General features: G+C 51.8%; 1 protein-coding gene across 2 annotated transcripts in view; it reads left to right on the top strand.

Annotated features, from left to right (window-relative positions):
* USP25 (ubiquitin specific peptidase 25) overlaps nucleotides 1-17,684 on the top strand; it is a 274,636-nt gene that overhangs the window by 234,560 nt on the left and 22,392 nt on the right. For both annotated transcript variants that reach the window (XM_075335070.1, XM_075335071.1), the window contains one exon: nucleotides 15,022-15,101. In XM_075335070.1, the coding sequence (XP_075191185.1) occupies nucleotides 15,022-15,101 (80 nt within the window). The remainder of the gene's footprint in view (nucleotides 1-15,021; nucleotides 15,102-17,684) is intronic.

The raw sequence follows: 17,684 nt of genomic DNA, 5'->3' as shown, positions 1-17,684 counted from the left end.
TCCATTTACTGGGACCGGGCTCCCTCCGCAGCCCCTGTGGGAATCTGCCAGACAGGAGTCTATGTATCCTCAGGGACCGGGCCCTGCATCTATAAGGTACTCTGTGTCCCCATGGGGACTGTGCATGGAGCGCTTGTTTCCCGGACGCTGCAGCAGCTGCTGGTTTGTGAAGACCGGGACTTCCGCGCCGACCGAGCCTGTTTGTCGGCCGCGGTCTTAAATTTAGTCCTCGGCTTCATTGCGGCCTAGTAGCATAACTCCCGCCCCCGGGCCTGCCAGTCAGGGGTAAGGGCGGGACGGCCGACCTGACGTCGGTGGTGAGGGCTGGAGCATCCTGTATGTTTCCTCCCCCCTCACTGATCTCTATGGGGCCCAGATTCCCGCACTTTCATAGCGCCGCCCACGGCTCCCTCCTCCCCTGAGAGCTCCGGCAGCCATTTTTACTACACATTCTGCCGGTGGAGGATTTTCAGGAACGAGCTCTGCAGCTCTGGGAGACCTAAGGCAGGGAATCTGGAGGACACACTCTCCGCTTTGGGCGGTCGGTAAGCCACACCGGTCACCCGGTGCTGGTCCCCCTAGGGTGCCGGAATGAATATATATATATAATATATATTTTTTCTGTTCGGCCGGGTTGTTTACCCTTTCCCATATACCCTCAGTGATCACTCTCCTAGGAGACAACAGCATGTCGTCCACAAGGAGCAAGGGCGCTAAGGCACAGGGTTTTTTTGCAACCTGTACCTCTTGTGGGGCTATGTTACCTGCGGGTTCCACCTACCCTCACTGTGAGCAATGCTCGACCCCTGTTCCACTTGCTCAGCCGGAGCCTCGGTCACTAGTGGGCCCCTCGGCTCAGGCAGACCCCCCTGCTTCCACTGTCCAGGCGGCAGGGACAGAGTTTGCAGTTTTTGCTGAAAAACTCTGAGTCACTTTCACAATCCATGGCTCAGTCTATAGACAAATGGTCTGCCAAGCTACTAGAAGCCTTGCAGTCCAGACCGGTCCTTACACAGGCCCCGGGCCCTGTTGTATCATCGCCTCCAGGTCCCTCTCAGTCCGCACCGCAGCGCGCCCCCGGGGTGGACCCTAGGTCTCACGTGGAGGACCCCTGCACGGACCACAGTCCCAGACCGGCTAAGCGGGCTCGCTGGGAATCTTCCCCGACTTCCTCACGCTGCTCGGGTTCCCAGCTTGAGGACTCTCTGGAGGACGAGGCGGACGTCGCAGCTCAGGGCTCTGACCCTGACGTTGCTCTCAATCTTGATACACCTGAGGGGGACGCCTTAGTAAATGATCTTATATCGTCCATAAACCAGGTGCTAGATCTATCTCCCCCGCCTCCACCTATAGAGGAGTCGGCTTCTCAGCAGGAGAAACACCAGTTTAGGTTTCCCAAACGTACACGGAGTGCGTTTTTCGATCACTCTAACTTCAGAGATGCTGTCCAGAAGCACAGAGCATTTCCGGACAAGCGCTTTACTAAGCGCCTTAATGACACACGTTACCCCTTCCCCCCCTGACGTAGTTAAGGGTTGGGCTCAATGTCCCAAGGTGGATCCTCCAGTCTCTAGATTGGCGGCTAGATCTGTAGTATCAGTTGCAGATGGCTCATCGCTCAAGGATGCCACTGACAGGCAGATAGAGCTCCTGATGAAATCCATCTATAAAGCCACAGGCGCGTCTTTTGCCCCGGCTTTTGCAGCCGTGTGGGCACTCCAAGCTATCTCAGCTTGTCTGTCTGAGATTAATGCGGTCACACGTACCTCTGCTCCGCAAGTTGCGTCTTTGACTTCTCAGGCGTCGGTTTTTTCATCCTACGCCATGAACGCCGTCCTGGACTCTGCTAGCCGTACAGCGGTGGCATCCGCTAATTCTGTGGCAGTCCGCAGGGCCATGTGGCTGCGCGAATGGAAGGCAGACTCTGCTTCCAAGAAGTTCTTAACCGGTTTGCCGTTTTCTGGCGACCGATTGTTTGGCGAACGATTGGATGAAATTATTAAGGAATCCAAGGGAAAGGACTCTTCCTTACCCCAGTCCAAACCAAAGAGACCTCAGCAACAGAAAATACAACCGAGGTTTCGGTCCTTTCGGCCCTCAGCCAAGTCCCAATCCTCTTCGTCCAACAGGCCAGAGAAAGGCCAGAGGAACTCCTATGCGTGGCGGTCTAAGTCACGCCCCCAAAAAGCCGCCGGAGGCACTGCCTCCAAGGCGGCCTCCTCATGACTTTCGGCTTCCCCGAACCGCATCCTCGGTCGGTGGCAGGCTCTCCCGCTTTTGCGACGCCTGGTGGCCACATGTTCAAGACCGATGGGTGAGAGACATTCTGTCTCACGGTTACAGGATAGAGTTCAACTCTCGTCCTCCGACTCGTTTCTTCAGAACATCTACGCCCCCCTCTCGGGCCGACGCACTTTTTCAGGCAGTGGGCGTTCTGAAGACAGAAGGAGTTGTGATTCCCGTTCCCCCTCAGGAACATGGTCACGGCTTCTACTCCAACTTGTTCGTGGTGCCAAAGAAGGACGGATCATTCCGTCCCGTTCTGGACCTCAAACTGCTCAACAGGCATGTGAGCACCAGAAGGTTTCGGATGGAATCTCTCCGCTCGGTCATCGCTTCGATGTCACAAGGAGACTTCCTAGCATCGATCGACATCAAGGATGCTTATCTCCATGTGCCGATCGCACCCGAACATCAACGCTTCCTGCGTTTCGCCATCGGGGACGAACACCTTCAGTTCGTGGCACTGCCTTTCGGCCTGGCGACAGCCCCACGGGTTTTCACCAAGGTCATGGCATCCCTTGTGGCGGTCCTACACTCTCAGGGCCACTCGGTGATCCCTTACTTAGACGATCTCCTAGTCAGGGCACCCTTCCGGGTGGCGTGTCAACACAGCCTGACCGTCGCTCTGGCGACTCTCCAGCAGTTCGGGTGGATCATCAACTTCCCAAAATCCAAGTTGACACCGACCCAATCACTGACTTACCTCGGGATGGAGTTTCATACACAGTCAGCGGTAGTCAAGCTACCGCTGGACAAACAGCTTTCTCTGCAGGCAGGGGTGCAATCTCTTCTTCGGGGTCAGTCACACCCCTTGAGGCGCCTCATGCACTTCCTGGGGAAGATGGTGGCAGCAATGGAGGCAGTGCCCTTCGCGCAGTTCCATCTGCGCCCACTCCAATGGGACATTCTCCGCAAATGGGACAGGAGGTCGACTTCCCTCGACAGGAACGTCTCTCTTTCCCTTGCAGCCAAAACCTCTCTTCAGTGGTGGCGTCTTCCCACTTCTCTATCGCAGGGAAAATCCTTCCTGCCCCCAACCTGGGCTGTGGTCACGACGGACGCGAGCCTGTCAGGGTGGGGAGCGGTTTTTCTCCACCACAGGGCTCAGGGAACCTGGACCCCGATAGAGTCTTCCCTTCAGATCAATGTTCTGGAGATAAGGGCAGTGTATCTAGCCCTATTGGCTTTCCATCGGTGGCTGGAGGGCAGGCAGATCCGTATACAGTCGGACAACGCCACGGCGGTCGCGTACATCAACCACCAGGGCGGCACGCGCAGTCGTCATGCCTTCCAGGAAGTCCGGCGGATTCTGCTGTGGGTGGAAGCAACAGCTTCCACGATCTCCGCAGTTCACATCCCGGGCGTAGAAAACTGGGAAGCAGATTTTCTCAGTCGTCAGGGCATGGACGCGGGGGAATGGTCTCTTCACCCAGACGTGTTTCGAGAGATCTGTCGCCGCTGGGGAACGCCGGACGTCGATCTCATGGCGTCACGGCACAACAACAAGGTCCCGGCCTTCATGGCACGATCTCAAGATCACAGAGCTCTGGCGGCGGACGCGTTAGTTCAGGATTGGTCGCAGTTTCGACTCCCTTTTGTATTTCCTCCTCTGGCGATGTTGCCCAGAGTGTTACGCAAGATCAGATCCGACTGTCGTCGCGCCATTCTCGTCGCTCCAGATTGGCCGAGGCGGTCGTGGTACCCGGATCTGTGGCATCTCACGGTGGGTCAGCCGTGGGCGCTTCCAGACCGCCCAGACCTGCTGTCACAAGGGCCGTTTTTCCATCTGAATTCTGCGGCCCTCAACCTGACTGTGTGGCCATTGAGTCCTGGCTCCTAGCGTCTTCAGGGTTATCTCAGAATGTCATTGCCACTATGAGACAGGCCAGGAAACCAACGTCCGCCAAGATCTATTACAGGTCTTGGCGGATCTTCTTGTCCTGGTGCTCTGATAATGGTTTTACTCCCTGGCCTTTTGCCTTACCCATTTTTCTTTCATTCCTTCAATCCGGAATGGACAAGGGTTTGTCACTGGGCTCTCTCAAGGGACAAGTATCGGCGCTCTCAGTATTTTTTCAAAAGCGCCTGGCAAGGCTTCCGCAGGTCCGCACGTTCCTGCAGGGAGTTTGCCACATAGTTCCACCCTACAAGCGTCCGCTGGAACCCTGGGACCTTAACAGGGTGCTAACGGCTCTTCAGAAGCCACCTTTCGAGCCGCTGAGGGATGTCTCTTTATCACGTCTTTCGCAGAAGGTGGCATTTCTAGTGGCAGGTACCTCACTCCGAAGAGTGTCGGAGCTTGCAGCGCTGTCATGCAAAGCCCCCTTCCTGGTTTTTCACCAGGATAAGGTGGTTCTGCGTCCTGTACCGGAATTTCTCCCTAAGGTGGTATCTCCTTTTCATCTCAATCAGGATATCTCCTTACCTTCATTTTGCCCTCATCCAGTTCACCAATGTGAAAAGGATTTGCATTCATTAGATCTAGTGAGAGCACTCCGGCTCTACGTGTCTCGCACGGCGCCCCTGCGCCGTTCAGATGCGCTCTTTGTCCTTGTCGCTGGCCAGCGTAAGGGTTCGCAGGCTTCCAAGTCAACCTTGGCTCGGTTGATCAAGGAACCGATTCTTGAAGCCTACCGTTCTTCGGGGCTTGCGCTTCCTTCGGGGCAGAAAGCCCATTCTACCAGAGGCGTGGGTGCGTCCTGGGCATTGCGACACCAGGCTACGGCTCAGCAGGTGTGTCAGGCAGCTACCTGGTCTAGTCTGCACACTTTCACAAAACACTATCAAGTGCATACCTATGCTTCGGCAGACGCCAGTCTAGGTAGGCGAGTCCTTCAGGCGGCGGTTGCCCACCTGTAGGAAGGGGCCGTTTTCGGCTCTCTTTTATTGAGGTATTCTTTTACCCACCCAGGGACTGCTTTTGGACGTCCCAATTGTCTGGGTCTCCCAATGGAGCGACAAAGAAGGGAATTTTGTTTACTTACCGTAAATTCCTTTTCTTCTAGCTCCTATTGGGAGACCCAGCACCCGCCCCTGTACCCTTCGGGCTGGTTGTTCTTTTGTGTACACATGTTGTTCATGTTGAATTGTTCTTTTGGTTCATGGTTTTCAGTTCTCCGAACATCCTTCGGATTGAATTTACCCTAGACCAATTTATAAGTTTTCTCCTTCCTGCTTTTGCACCAAAACTGAGGAGCCCGTGATGCACAGGAGGGTGTATAGGCAGAGGGGAGGGGTTACACTTTTAAAGTGTAATACTTTGTGTGGCCTCCGGAGGCAGAAGCTATACACCCCAATTGTCTGGGTCTCCCAATAGGAGCTAGAAGAACAGGAATTTACGGTAAGTAAACAAAATTCCCTTCTTTTCATACATGGAATTTTAAGCTTCTGGAATTTTCGTTTTATAAGACGCACCCCAAATTTAGATAAAAAAGTAACATAAAAAAATGGGGTCCGTCTTATAATCCGGTGGTGTCTTACCTGGGAGGAGGGGCACTGCAGTGTTTTTGGAGCAGGGTCACAGGAGGCAGAGTTAGTGATTGAGTACAGCGATGGTGTGGCGAGTCTCCCAGATGCTCGCTGCAGGTTTTTGCATTTTTGGGCCAAAGGATGCAAATTTGGTGCTGAAATCTGGTGCAGACGATTTCAGCACCAAATGTGCACCTCCTGGCACAAAATTTCAGCAAAAAAATGCGGAAAAATAATGCGGAAAAGAAACGCTTTTTTGGGGGGGGGGGTTGCCAGGTGGTGTAGATTGAGTGCAGGAATATGGTGTAAAAATTTCAGAACCAAATCTGCAAAGAAATGGCACCTGGAGTTTGCACGTGCCGAGATTCAGCTATCACATCAGTGGCAAGCCGTGAACTCTGCGTACACACCACCTCCAAGTGCCATTTTCCTTAACTCTGCTGCTGGGAGATCGATGTGTCAGTGGCGGCGCGTGCGCAGATGAGAGTTTGAGCCAAGAGCTCAATATGTGCATGCGCCGACTCTGGGCGCCATTATTTGAAGCCTGCACCACCGACATTTTGAGGATTGGATGGCCCCTGCCTCACCACCTGCAGCCAGCATAGAGCTTGCAGCACTGCCCCTGTCTCCTGTCACCAGTCTCCACCTCCCGGTAAAATACATTCGTATTATAAGACGCACCCCTCATTTTCTTCCCAAATTTTTGGGATCAAAAGGGCGTCTTATAATCTGAAAAATACTGGAATTTTTATGTGGTTTAATTTTTTTTTTTGTGTATCTTGAATAATTTATAGATCCGAAAAGGATTTCACTTTCTATAAAAATTATCTACTGTATATATGTTGTATATGTGGAACATATGGCTTATTTGTTGGTTGTCTTTTTTTTTTTCATCTGGGGGCAGAGCTAGAAACAGACTTGGACCTGCAATGCCTCCTTTAATTTTTCTTTTCTGGGTGTTTTCTTTCTTTAGTTCTTCATTAATTTCACACGTTATTCTCCCCATGCAGTCCTAAAAAGCCGTTTTGGGGGAGGGGGCAGTTAAATATCTAAATACATTGAATTTAGAGACTAATTTTCCCCTAAAAGCCTGTGTTCACACTGAGGTTTTTTTTCCAAGAATTGAAAAACGTCTGTGGGTGGGAGGGGATCGAGGTTTAGGAGAATTTTTGCAACGTTTTTTTAGTCAAATTAAAAGCTGCTTTTCACATTACCAGCAAATGCTATATGTCAGAAATCTCATGCAAAAGGGTTTTTGTTGTTTTTTTTTGTTTTTTTAATTTTCAGCATGTCAATTTTTTCAACTTTTCTTCATCCATAGAAAACAATGAGATTGTGCAAAAAAACACAATCATGCATTTGTGCTGCGTTTTTGGTAAATAAAGCTCACTTTATTAAACATGTACTGTACACAAAGGACACACATTCTGCAACAAAAATGCAAAAACACACCAAAAAAGGCAAAAAAAAAAGTTGAGTTCTAAATTTAGAGAGGTTTAGTTCATGATTCGTTTTAAATAAGTCAAATGAATTTTCTATTTTTTTCCCAGGAGTTTCCCAAAACCTCTTTAGGGAAGAAAAGGAAAAAAAAAAAGTCAAAAATGGCAGCCAAATAGATTTGTCATAGAAATTAAATAGAAGGGTTTTCAAAGAGTGTTTGAGGCTATGTGTCCACGTTGCTTTTTACCTGCTTTTTACCTGCTTTTTTGCTGCTTTTTCAACTGCAGCGTTTAATGCCAAAATGGATGTGTTCTGCTTTTCAAGCAAAGTCTATGGGAATTTGGGTTTCTTGTGCCCACTATTCAGTTCAAACTGCAGCCTTTCTTTGTCGCTCTATTGGGAGACCCAGACAATTGGGTGTATAGGCTATGCCTCCGGAGGCAGCACAAAGCACTACACTCAAAAGTGTTAAGCCCCTCCCCTTCTGCCTATACACCCCCCGTGCTCCCACGGGCTCCTCAGTTTTTTGCTTTGTGCGAAGGAGGCAGACATGCACAGCACAGCTCCACAGATTGGTCAGCAGCAGCTGCTGACCAGGTCGGATGGAAGAAAAGTGGGCCCATATAGGGCCCCCAGCATGCTCCCTTCTCACCCCACTCTTGTCGGCGGTGTTGTTAAGGTTGAGGTATCCATTGCGGGTACGGAGGCTGGAGCCCACATGCTGCTTTCCTTCCCCATCCCCCTCAGGGCTCTGGTGAAGTGGGATCCTATCGGTCTCCAGGCACTGAGACCGTGCTTCATCCACAACTCCTGTGGAGACTGCTGGATAGGAGCCGGGTTCCGTTCAGGGACATGGCCCTGCATCTTGAAGGTACTCTGTATCCCTGTAGGGACCGTGCACGGCAACACCTCAGCTTTGCTGGGTGTGCTAGTGCACCGGGGACCGCGGCGCTGACCGGGTCTATATGTGCCATTACACACTCAGCGTCGCTGAGTGTGTTTATATGTAGGGGCTACCGCGCTAACCGCCGCTGCCATGTGAAACTGCGGCGCGGCTGGGACTTGTAGTTCGCCGGGGACTTCGGCGTCGGCCGCGCTTTTACGGCGGCGACGCTTATACTCGAGTCCCCGGCTTTCTTGCGGCCTAGCTTCCTTTTTCCCGCCCTCAGCCCTGACAGGCAGGGGGAAGGGCGGGACGCTGCACGGAAGAGAGGGACAAACGAGCAGCATGAGGGCTGGAGCATGCTTTGCATACTCCACTCCCCTCACTGTGCACTGTGTGAGACGCCCACGGCTCCCTCCTCTCGTCAGGACGCCGCAGCCATTTCCTGTCAGCTCCTCAGACGCTGCAGAGAGGGATTAACCCTGGGAAACCCAGACACGGTCTCTGGTGGCCTCACAACCGCTTTAGGCGGCTGGTAAGCAGCACCTGGGGTGTTACCCCCATGGTGCTGTAGTGTATTGATACATTCTGTGTTATTACTATATACTTTACACTGTATGAGCACAGTTCATTATGGCTATTTACCCTTTTGTGTTAATCAGGGAAAACAATAGCATGGCCCCACAAAGACAGGGGTGCCAAAAAACAGGATTATTAGGCTGCCTGCGCCGCTTGTACGACCCAGCTGCCGGCAGGTCCCATTGACCCTCATTGTGTGCAATGTGTGGCCCCTGTGACTCTCTTCTTCAGCCAGAGCATCTGCTAAGAGGGGCCCAGGGGGAGACACCTGTTGACACGGTCCTTAGTGACGGGGATGGAGTTTGCAAAACTCTCTGAGACTATGGCTGAGATACTAGAAGCCTTGCAGTCCAGGCCGGTATCTCAGCAAAGGGACTCTGTTGAATCATTGTTCCCTGGCCCCCCTCAATTGGACCAACAATGTCCTCCCAGGATACATTCCAGGCTGAAGGTTCTGACTTAGACCCCAGCCCCAGACCGACTAAGCGGGCTCGCTTAGAATTTCCCTCGACATCATGTTGTTCAGGGTCTCAGCGGGGGGAATCTCCGGTTGATGATGCGGAGACAGCTGATCAGGATTCTGATCCTGAGGGCGCTCTCAATCGTAATACTCCAGACGGGGACGCCATAGTGAACGATCTCATTGCGTCCATCAATCAAATGCTGGATATTTCTCCCTCAGCTCCTCCGGCGGAGGAGTCAGATTATCAGCAGGAGTAATTCCGCTTCAGGTTCCCCAAGCGTACACCGAGTATGTTTCTAGACCATTCTGATTCCAGAGAGGCAGTCCAGAATCACCATGCTTGTCCAGATAAGCGTTTTTTCTTAGCGCCTTAAGGATACACGTTGTCCTTTTCCACCTGACGTGGTTAAAGGTTGGACTCAGTGTCTCAGAGTGGACCCTCCAATCTCACAGACTGGCGGCTAGATCATTACTTGCAGTGGAGGATGGAGCCTTGCTCAAAGATGCCACTGACGGGCAGATGGAGCTCTGGTTGAAATCCATCTATGAAGCTATCGGAGCTTCTTTTGTCCCAGCATTCGCAGCCGTATGGGCGCTACCAGCTATCTCAGCAGGTCAAGCGCAAATTGAAGCAGCCACATGCACGGCCGCGCCACAAGTGGCATCCATTACCTCCCAAACTTCGGCAACGCTATTAGTGCTGTCCTGGACTCTGCGAGCTGTACGGCGGTTGCGGCCGCCAATTCGGTGGTACTCCGCAGGGCCTTATGGCTACGGGAATGGAAGGCAGATTCTGCTTCCAAAAAAAAAAAAAAAAGCGCTTAACCAGTTTGCCAATTTGTGGCGACAGGTTGTTTGGCGAGCGTCTGGATGAAGTCATCAAACAATCCAAGGGAAAGGATACATCCTTACCCCAGTCCCAACCAAACATATCCCAACAGAGGAAAGGGCAGTCGAGGTTTCGCTCCTCTCGGGGCGCGGGCAGGTCCAAATTCTCCTCGTCCACAAGGTCTCAGAAAGACAAAGGAGCTCTGATGCATGGCGGTCTAAGTCACGTCCTAAACAGACCACCGGGGGCGCCGCTAACAAAGCGGCTTCCTCATGACTTTCGGCCTCCGCTAGTAGCATCCTCGGTCGGTGGCAGGCTCTCCCGCTTTTGCGACACCGGGCTGCCACAAATAAAAGACCGCTGGGTGAGAGTTATTCTGTCTCACGGTTCCGAGATAGAGTTTACCTCTCGTCCCCCGACTCGATTCTTCAGGTCATCCCCGCCTCCCGAGCGAGCCGAGGCTCCTCTGCAGGCGCGGCGCACTCTGACGGCTGAAGGAGTGGTGATCCCTGTTCCTCTTCAGCAACAGAGCCACGGTTTTTACTCCAACTTGTTGGTGGTCTCAAAGAAGGACGGGTCTTTCCGCCCGGTCCTGGACCTGAAACTGCTCAACAGACGGGTAAAAACCAGGCGGTTCCGGATGGAATCCCTCCGCTCCGTCATCGCCTCAATGTTCCAAGGAGATTTCCTTGCATCAATCGATATCAAAAATGCTTATCCCCATGTACCGATTGCTCCAGAACACCAGCGCTTCTTGCGCTTCGCCATAGGACACGAATACCTGCAATTCGTGGCACTGCCGTTCGGCCTGGCAACAGCCCCACGGGTTTTTACCAAGGTTATGGCTACTGTAGTAGTGCTTCTACACTCCCTGGGTCACTCGGTGATCCAGTATTTGGACGATCTGCTGATCAAGGCACCCTCTATAGAGGCATGCCAACGCAGCCTTGACGTTACCCTGGAGACTCTCCAGGGTTTCGGGTGGATCATCAATTTTCCAAAGTCAAATCTGACACCGGCCCAATCGCTGACATATCTTGGCACGAAGTTTCATACTCTCAGCGATAGTGAAGCTTCCGCTGATCAAACAGCAGTCACTACGGAAAGGGGTACAATCTCTCCTTCAAGGCCAGTCACACCCCGTGAGGCGCCTCACGCACTTCCTGGGGGAGATGGTGACAGCAATGGAGGCAGTCCCTTTCGCGCAATTTCACCTGCGTCCCCTTCAATGGGACATCCTATGCAAATGGGAAGGAAGCCGACGTCCCTCGTCAGGATCGTCTCCCTCTCTCAGACGACCAAAGCTTCCCTTCGGTGGTGGCTTATTCCCACTTCATTAGCGAAGGGGAAATCTTTCCTACCCCCATCCTGGGAAGTAGTCACGACGGACGCGAGTCTGTCAGGGTGGGGAGCGGTTTTTCTCCACCACAGGGCTTAGGGTACGTGGACCCAGCAAGAGTCCTCGCTTCAGATCAATTTTCTGGAAATACGGGCAGGGTATCTTGCCCTGAAAGCTTTCCAGCAGTGGCTGGAAGGCAAGCAGATCAGAATTCAGTCGGACAATTCCACAGTGGTGGCAAGCCTCCCAGGAAGTCCGGCGGATTTTGATGTGGGTGGAAGCCACGGCCTCCACCATCTCTGCAGTTCACATTCCAAGCGTGGAAAACTGGGAAGCGGATTATCTCAGTCGCCAGGGCATGGACGCAGGGGAATGGTCCCTTCACCCGGGCGTGTTTCAGGAGATCTGTTGCCGCTGGGGGGTGCCGGACGTCGACTTCATGGCGTCCCGGCACAATAACAAGGTACCGACGTTCATGGCACGGTCTCAAGATCCCAGAGCTCTGGCGGCAGACGCCTTAGTTCAGGATTGGTCGCAGTTTCAGCTCCCTTATGTGTTCCTCCGCTGGCACTGTTGCCCAGAGTGTTACGCAAGATCAGGGCCGACTACCGCCGCGTCATCCTCGTCGCTCCAGACTGGCTGAGGAGGTCGTGGTACCCGGATCTGTGGCATCTCACGGTCGGCCAACCGTGGGCACTACCAGACCGACCAGACTTGTTATCTCAAGGGCCGTTTTTTCCATCTCAATTCTGTGGCCCTCAACCTGACTGTGTGGCCATTGAGTCCTGGATCCTAGCGTCTTCAGGATTATCTCAAGAGGTCATTGCCACTATGAGACAGGCTAGGAAACCAACGTCCGCCAAGATCTACCACAGGACGTGGAAAATTTTCCTGTCGTGGTGCTCTGCTCAGGGTTCTTCTCCCTGGCACTTTGCCTTGCCCATTTTTTCTGTCCTTCCTTCAATCTGGACTGGAAAAGGGTTTGTCGCTCAACTCCCTTAAGGGACAAGTCTCAGCGCTCTCTGTGTTTTTTCCAGAAGCGCCTAGCCAGACTTCCACAGGTACGCACGTTCCTGCAGGGGGTTTGTCACATCGTTCCTTCTTACAAGCTGACGTTAGAACCCTGGATTCTGAACAGGGTGCTGCTGGTTCTTTAGAAATCACCATTCGAGACAATGAGAGATATTTCTCTCTCACGCCTTTCGCAGAAAGGGTTTTTTCTAGTAGCAGTCACTTCACTTCGGAGAGTGTCTGAGCTAGCAGCGCTGTCATGCAGAGCCCCTTTCCTGGTTGTTCACCAGGACAAGGTGGTTCTGCGTCCGGTTCCGGACTTTCTCTCTAAGGTGGTATCCCCCTTTCATCTCAATCAGGATATCTCCTTACCTTCTTTTTGTCCTCATCCAGTTCACCAATGTGAAAAGGATTTGCACTTGTTAGATCTGGTGAGAGCACGCAGACTCTACATTTCTCGTACGGCGCCCCTGCGCCGCTCGGATGCACTTTTTGTCCTTGTCGCTGGCCAGCGTAAAGGGTCACAGGCTTCCAAATCAACCTTGGCTCGGTGGATCAAGGAGCCAATTATCGAAGTCCACCGTTCGGCTGGGCTTCCGGTTCCCTCAGGGCTGAAGGCCCATTCTACCAGAGCCGTGGGTGCGTCCTGGGCTTTGAGACACCAGGATACGGCTCAGCAGGTGTGTCAGGCGGCTACCTGGTCGAGCCTGCACACTTTCACGAAACACTATCAGTTGCATACCTATGCTTCGGCGGATGCCAGTCTAGGTAGACGAGTCCTTCGGGCGGCGATTGCGCACCTGTAGGAAAAGGCCGTTTTACGGCTCTCTTACGAGGTATTATTTTACCCACCCAGGGATTGCTTTTGGACATCCCAATTGTCTGGGTCTCCCAATAGAGCGACAAAGAAGAAGGGAATTTTGTTTACTTACCGTAAATTCCTTTTCTTCTAGCTCTAATTGGGAGACCCAGCACCCGCCCCTGTTTTTTTGTGTACACATGTAGTTCATGTTGAATGGTTTCAGTTCTCCGATATTCCTTCGGATCGATGTTACTTTAAACCAGTTTATAATTCTTTTTCCTCCGTCTTGCTTTTGCACCAAAACTGAGGAGCCCGTGGGAGCACGGGGGGTGTATAGGCAGAAGGGGAGGGGCTTAACACTTTTGAGTGTAGTGCTTTGTGCTGCCTCCGGAGGCATAGCCTATACACCCAATTGTCTGGGTCTCCCAATTAGAGCTAGAAGAAAAGGAATTTACGGTAAGTAAACAAAATTCCCTTCTTTTCTGGCAGAACTTTGGGCAAAAACTCAGCTTTGCAGTGCAAAACCCAAATGGCAAAAACAATTCACATGTCAATTGTTTTTGCCATTTGCGTTTTGAACTGCAAAGCAGAGGTTTTGCCCAAATTTCTGCCAGAAAAAGGCTGCAGTTTGAACTGAATAGTGCGGACAAGAAACCCAAATTCCCATAGACTTTGCTTGAAAAGCAGAACACATCCATTTTGGCATTAAACGCTGCAGTTGAAAAAGCAGCAAAAAAGCAGGTAAAAAGCAACGTGGACACATAGCCTGAGACCGCTTTGAATGAAAAAAAAATCCGTGTGAACATTGCCTAATTGGGGCTGGCTTATTAACTTACAGGGCCAATTTAGTATCCTTTCTTCAGAACAGATGGGAATCTGGGAGGCCTGAGACAGAAACTGCTGATCCTCTCCCCCAGTAATCATGTGAACACTGGATCCGGCAAGAAAGTGCAGTTAGAGTCTAAAGCCCCCGTCACATTTAACGACTTACCAGCGATCCCGAAAACGATGTGACCTGATAAGGATCGCTAGAAGGTCGCTGGTGAGATGTCACACAGTCAGACCTTACCAACGATGCAGTAACGATCAGCAACCTGTATAACGATCTTGGCAGGCGTTGGGACTGTATTAGGGGGTCATTGGCAGGCGTTAAGCACAACGATGCGTCCTGCCCAGCAGGACCTCACCTTTGAAGAAAATGGTCCCAACTATTCGGCAATGACTAGCGATCTCACAGCATGGGCCTGATTGCTGGTAGGTGTCACACATAACGAGATCACTGCTGCGTCACCAAAACAGTGACGCATCAACGATCTTGTTAGCGAACTCGTTGTGTGTGACGGGGCCTTAAAACATCTTTGCAGAGTCCTGTGTGGACCAGACCGATAAAATATATATATATATGGTTGCATTGTTTACTAGTCACATGGTGTGATACAATCGTAATCCATAGCCATTTTTGGGGGATTTTAGTAATCCACTACCAATTCTATTGATTTCAAATTCGAGGAATAATTCCTGTCCAATCACTCCCGGATACAATGAGCATTGCAAACACCTATCCAGTCCTGGAGATCAATGTTGGACCACTATTCTGACTTTTGTGATAAGCGCTTTTTGGCCAGAGTCACACTTGCGAGTGCCTCACGTGTAACTCGCGCGAGTCTCTCATTGAATCATCCGGCACGGACTCGCACTCTCCTGACAGGAGCGGGTCGGTTGCATGTATGTCTATGCAGCTGAGACGCTCCTGTCCGGAGAGTGAGTCCATGCCGGGTGATTCAATGAGAGACTCGCACGAGTTACACGCGAGGCACTCGCAAGTGAGACTCTGGCCTTTATAAAGGAAAGCCTTTTTGCACCTTTTATAGACTGCTTGGTGCTTGTAGCTTCTCTTTATGGATATTCTTTTATTCCTGTATAGAGGTGGCACAAGGAATACAGGATCTTTCGAGAGACGACCATGTTAATCTTGATCGGATTGGAATTGTTTCAGAACAAGAGGTAAGACATGGGGGTTTTCTGAAGCTTGAAAAGTCAAGCACTTATCGATGCAATATATTGTGTAGTTTATATATCGCGGCTTTCCTATAAAAGCTTGTAATGTTCGGTGATTTGTCGTGGCTCTCCAGTCTACTACACGTTTTCTGTGGCTATCATAATTCAGAAACATTCATTTCTATGGCTGCCTGTCTTTCCCTCTGTAGAGATGGAAGAATAAGACTTATGAGACTGCAATCCCATCTTCTCCAGCAAAGTCTAAGGAGAAAGTAGTTTTACACCAACACCTAGAGTTGAGCGAGTAGCTAACTATTTATACTCACTATACTCATAACGAGTACTGTCCAATACTCGCGTATTCTTTCCAAATAGCATATGCAATGCAAGTCAATGGGGGAAAAACTCGCAATGTAACAAGTAAGGCTACTTTCACACATCCGGTTTGAGCAGTGCGGCTCAATCCGGCTGTGAAACCTATGCAACGGATGCGGCGAAAACACCGCATCCTTTGCATAAGTTTTTACATGCGGCCGGTCCGTTTTTTTCCGGTTGCGGCACGCTACTGAGCATGCGCAGTGGAAGAAACCGCATGCGGCGGCCGGATGCGTTTTTTTACGCATCGCGCCGCATCCAGGGCCCATAGGCATGCATTGAAAAATGCGGCGCAGCGGCCGGATGCGGCGCGATGCGGTTTTTCTTTGTCGCTCCATTGGGAGACCCAGACAATTGGGTGTATAGCTTCTGCCTCCGGAGGCCACACAAAGTATTACACTTAAAAGTGTAAAGCCCCTCCCCTTCTGCCTATACACCCCCCCGTGAGTCACTGGCTCCTCAGTTTTTATGCTTTGTGCGAAGGAGGGCAGCCGTATGGGCGCTCCAAGCTATCTCAGCTTGTCACTCGCAGATTAATGCAGTCACATGTGCCTCTGCTCCGCAGGTGGTGTCATTAACCTCTCAGGCGTCGGCGTTTGCGTCCTACGCCATTAATACTGTCCTGGACTCTACGAGCCGTACGGCGGTAGCATCCGCCAATTCGGTGGCAGTCCGCAGGGCCATGTGGCTACGTGAATGGAAGGCAGACTTTGCTTCCAAAAAGTTCTTAACCGGGTTGCCATTTTCTGGCGACCGCCTGTTTGGTGAGCGATTGGATGAAATCATTAAACAATCCAAGGGAAAGGACTCATCCTTACCCCAGTCCAAACCAAACAGACCTCAACAACGGAAGGTACAATCGAGGTTTCGGTCCTTTCGGCCCGCGGGCAGGTCTCAATTCTCCTCGTCCAACAGGCCACAGAAGGGTCAGACGAACTCCGATTCATGGCGGTCTAAGTCACGTCCTAAAAAGACCGCCGGAGGAACCGCTCCCAAAGCGGCCTCCTCATGACTTTCGGCCTCTTCACGCCGCATCCTCGGTCGGTGGCAGGCTCTCCCGCTTTTGCGACGCCTGGTTGCCACAGGTACAAGACCGTTGGGTGAGAGACATTCTGTCTCACGGTTACAGGATAGAGCTCAGCTCTCGTCCTCCGACTCGTTTCTTCAGAACATCTCCGCCCCCCGAGCGAGCCGATGCTCTTCTTCAGGCGGTGTGCACTCTGAAGGCAGAAGGAGTGGTGATCCCTGTTCCTCTTCAGCAACAGGGTCACGGTTTTTACTCCAACTTGTTTGTGGTGCCAAAAAAGGACGGATCTTTCCATCCTGTTCTGGACCTAAAACTGCTCAACAAACACGTGAAAACCAGGCGGTTCCGGATGGAATCGCTCCGCTCCGTCATCGCCTCAATGTCCCAAGGAGATTTCCTAGCATCAATCGACATCAAAGATGCTTATCTCCACGTACCGATTGCACCAGAGCATCAGCGCTTCCTGCGTTTCGCCATAGGGGACGAACACCTTCAGTTCGTGGCACTGCCTTTCGGCCTGGCGACAGCACCACGGGTCTTCACCAAGGTCATGGCAGCAGTTGTAGCAGTCCTACACTCTCAGGGACACTCGGTGATCCCTTACTTAGACGATCTGCTTGTCAAGGCACCCTCCCGAGTGGCATGCCAACGCAGCCTGGACATCGCTCTGGAGACTCTCCAGAGATTCGGGTGGATCATCAATTTCCCAAAGTCAAATCTGACACCGGCCCAATCACTGACATATCTTGGCATGGAGTTTCATACTCTTCCAGCGATAGTGAAGCTTCCGCTGGACAAACAGCGTTCACTACAGACAGGGGTGCAGTCTCTCCTTCATGGCCAGTCACACCCCTTGAGGCGCCTCATGCACTTCCTAGGGAAGATGGTGGCAGCAATGGAGGCAGTTCCTTTTGCGCAGTTTCATCTGCGTCCACTTCAATGGGACATTCTCCGCAAGTGGGACAGGAAGTCGACGTTCCTCGACAGGAACGTCTCCCTTTCTCAGGCAGCCAAAGCCTCTCTTCGGTGGTGGCTTCTTCCCACTTCATTGTCGAAGGGGAAATCCTTCCTACCACCATCCTGGGCGGTGGTCACGACGGACGCGAGCCTGTCAGGGTGGGGAGCGGTCTTTCTCCACCACAGGGCCCAGGGTACCTGGACTCAGCCAGAGTCCTCCCTGCAGATCA

Source organism: Anomaloglossus baeobatrachus, chromosome 2 (genome assembly GCF_048569485.1).
Source record: "Anomaloglossus baeobatrachus isolate aAnoBae1 chromosome 2, aAnoBae1.hap1, whole genome shotgun sequence".
NCBI classification, from domain to species: Eukaryota; Metazoa; Chordata; class Amphibia; order Anura; family Aromobatidae; genus Anomaloglossus; species Anomaloglossus baeobatrachus.
This window is presented reverse-complemented; position numbering and strand designations above follow the sequence as displayed.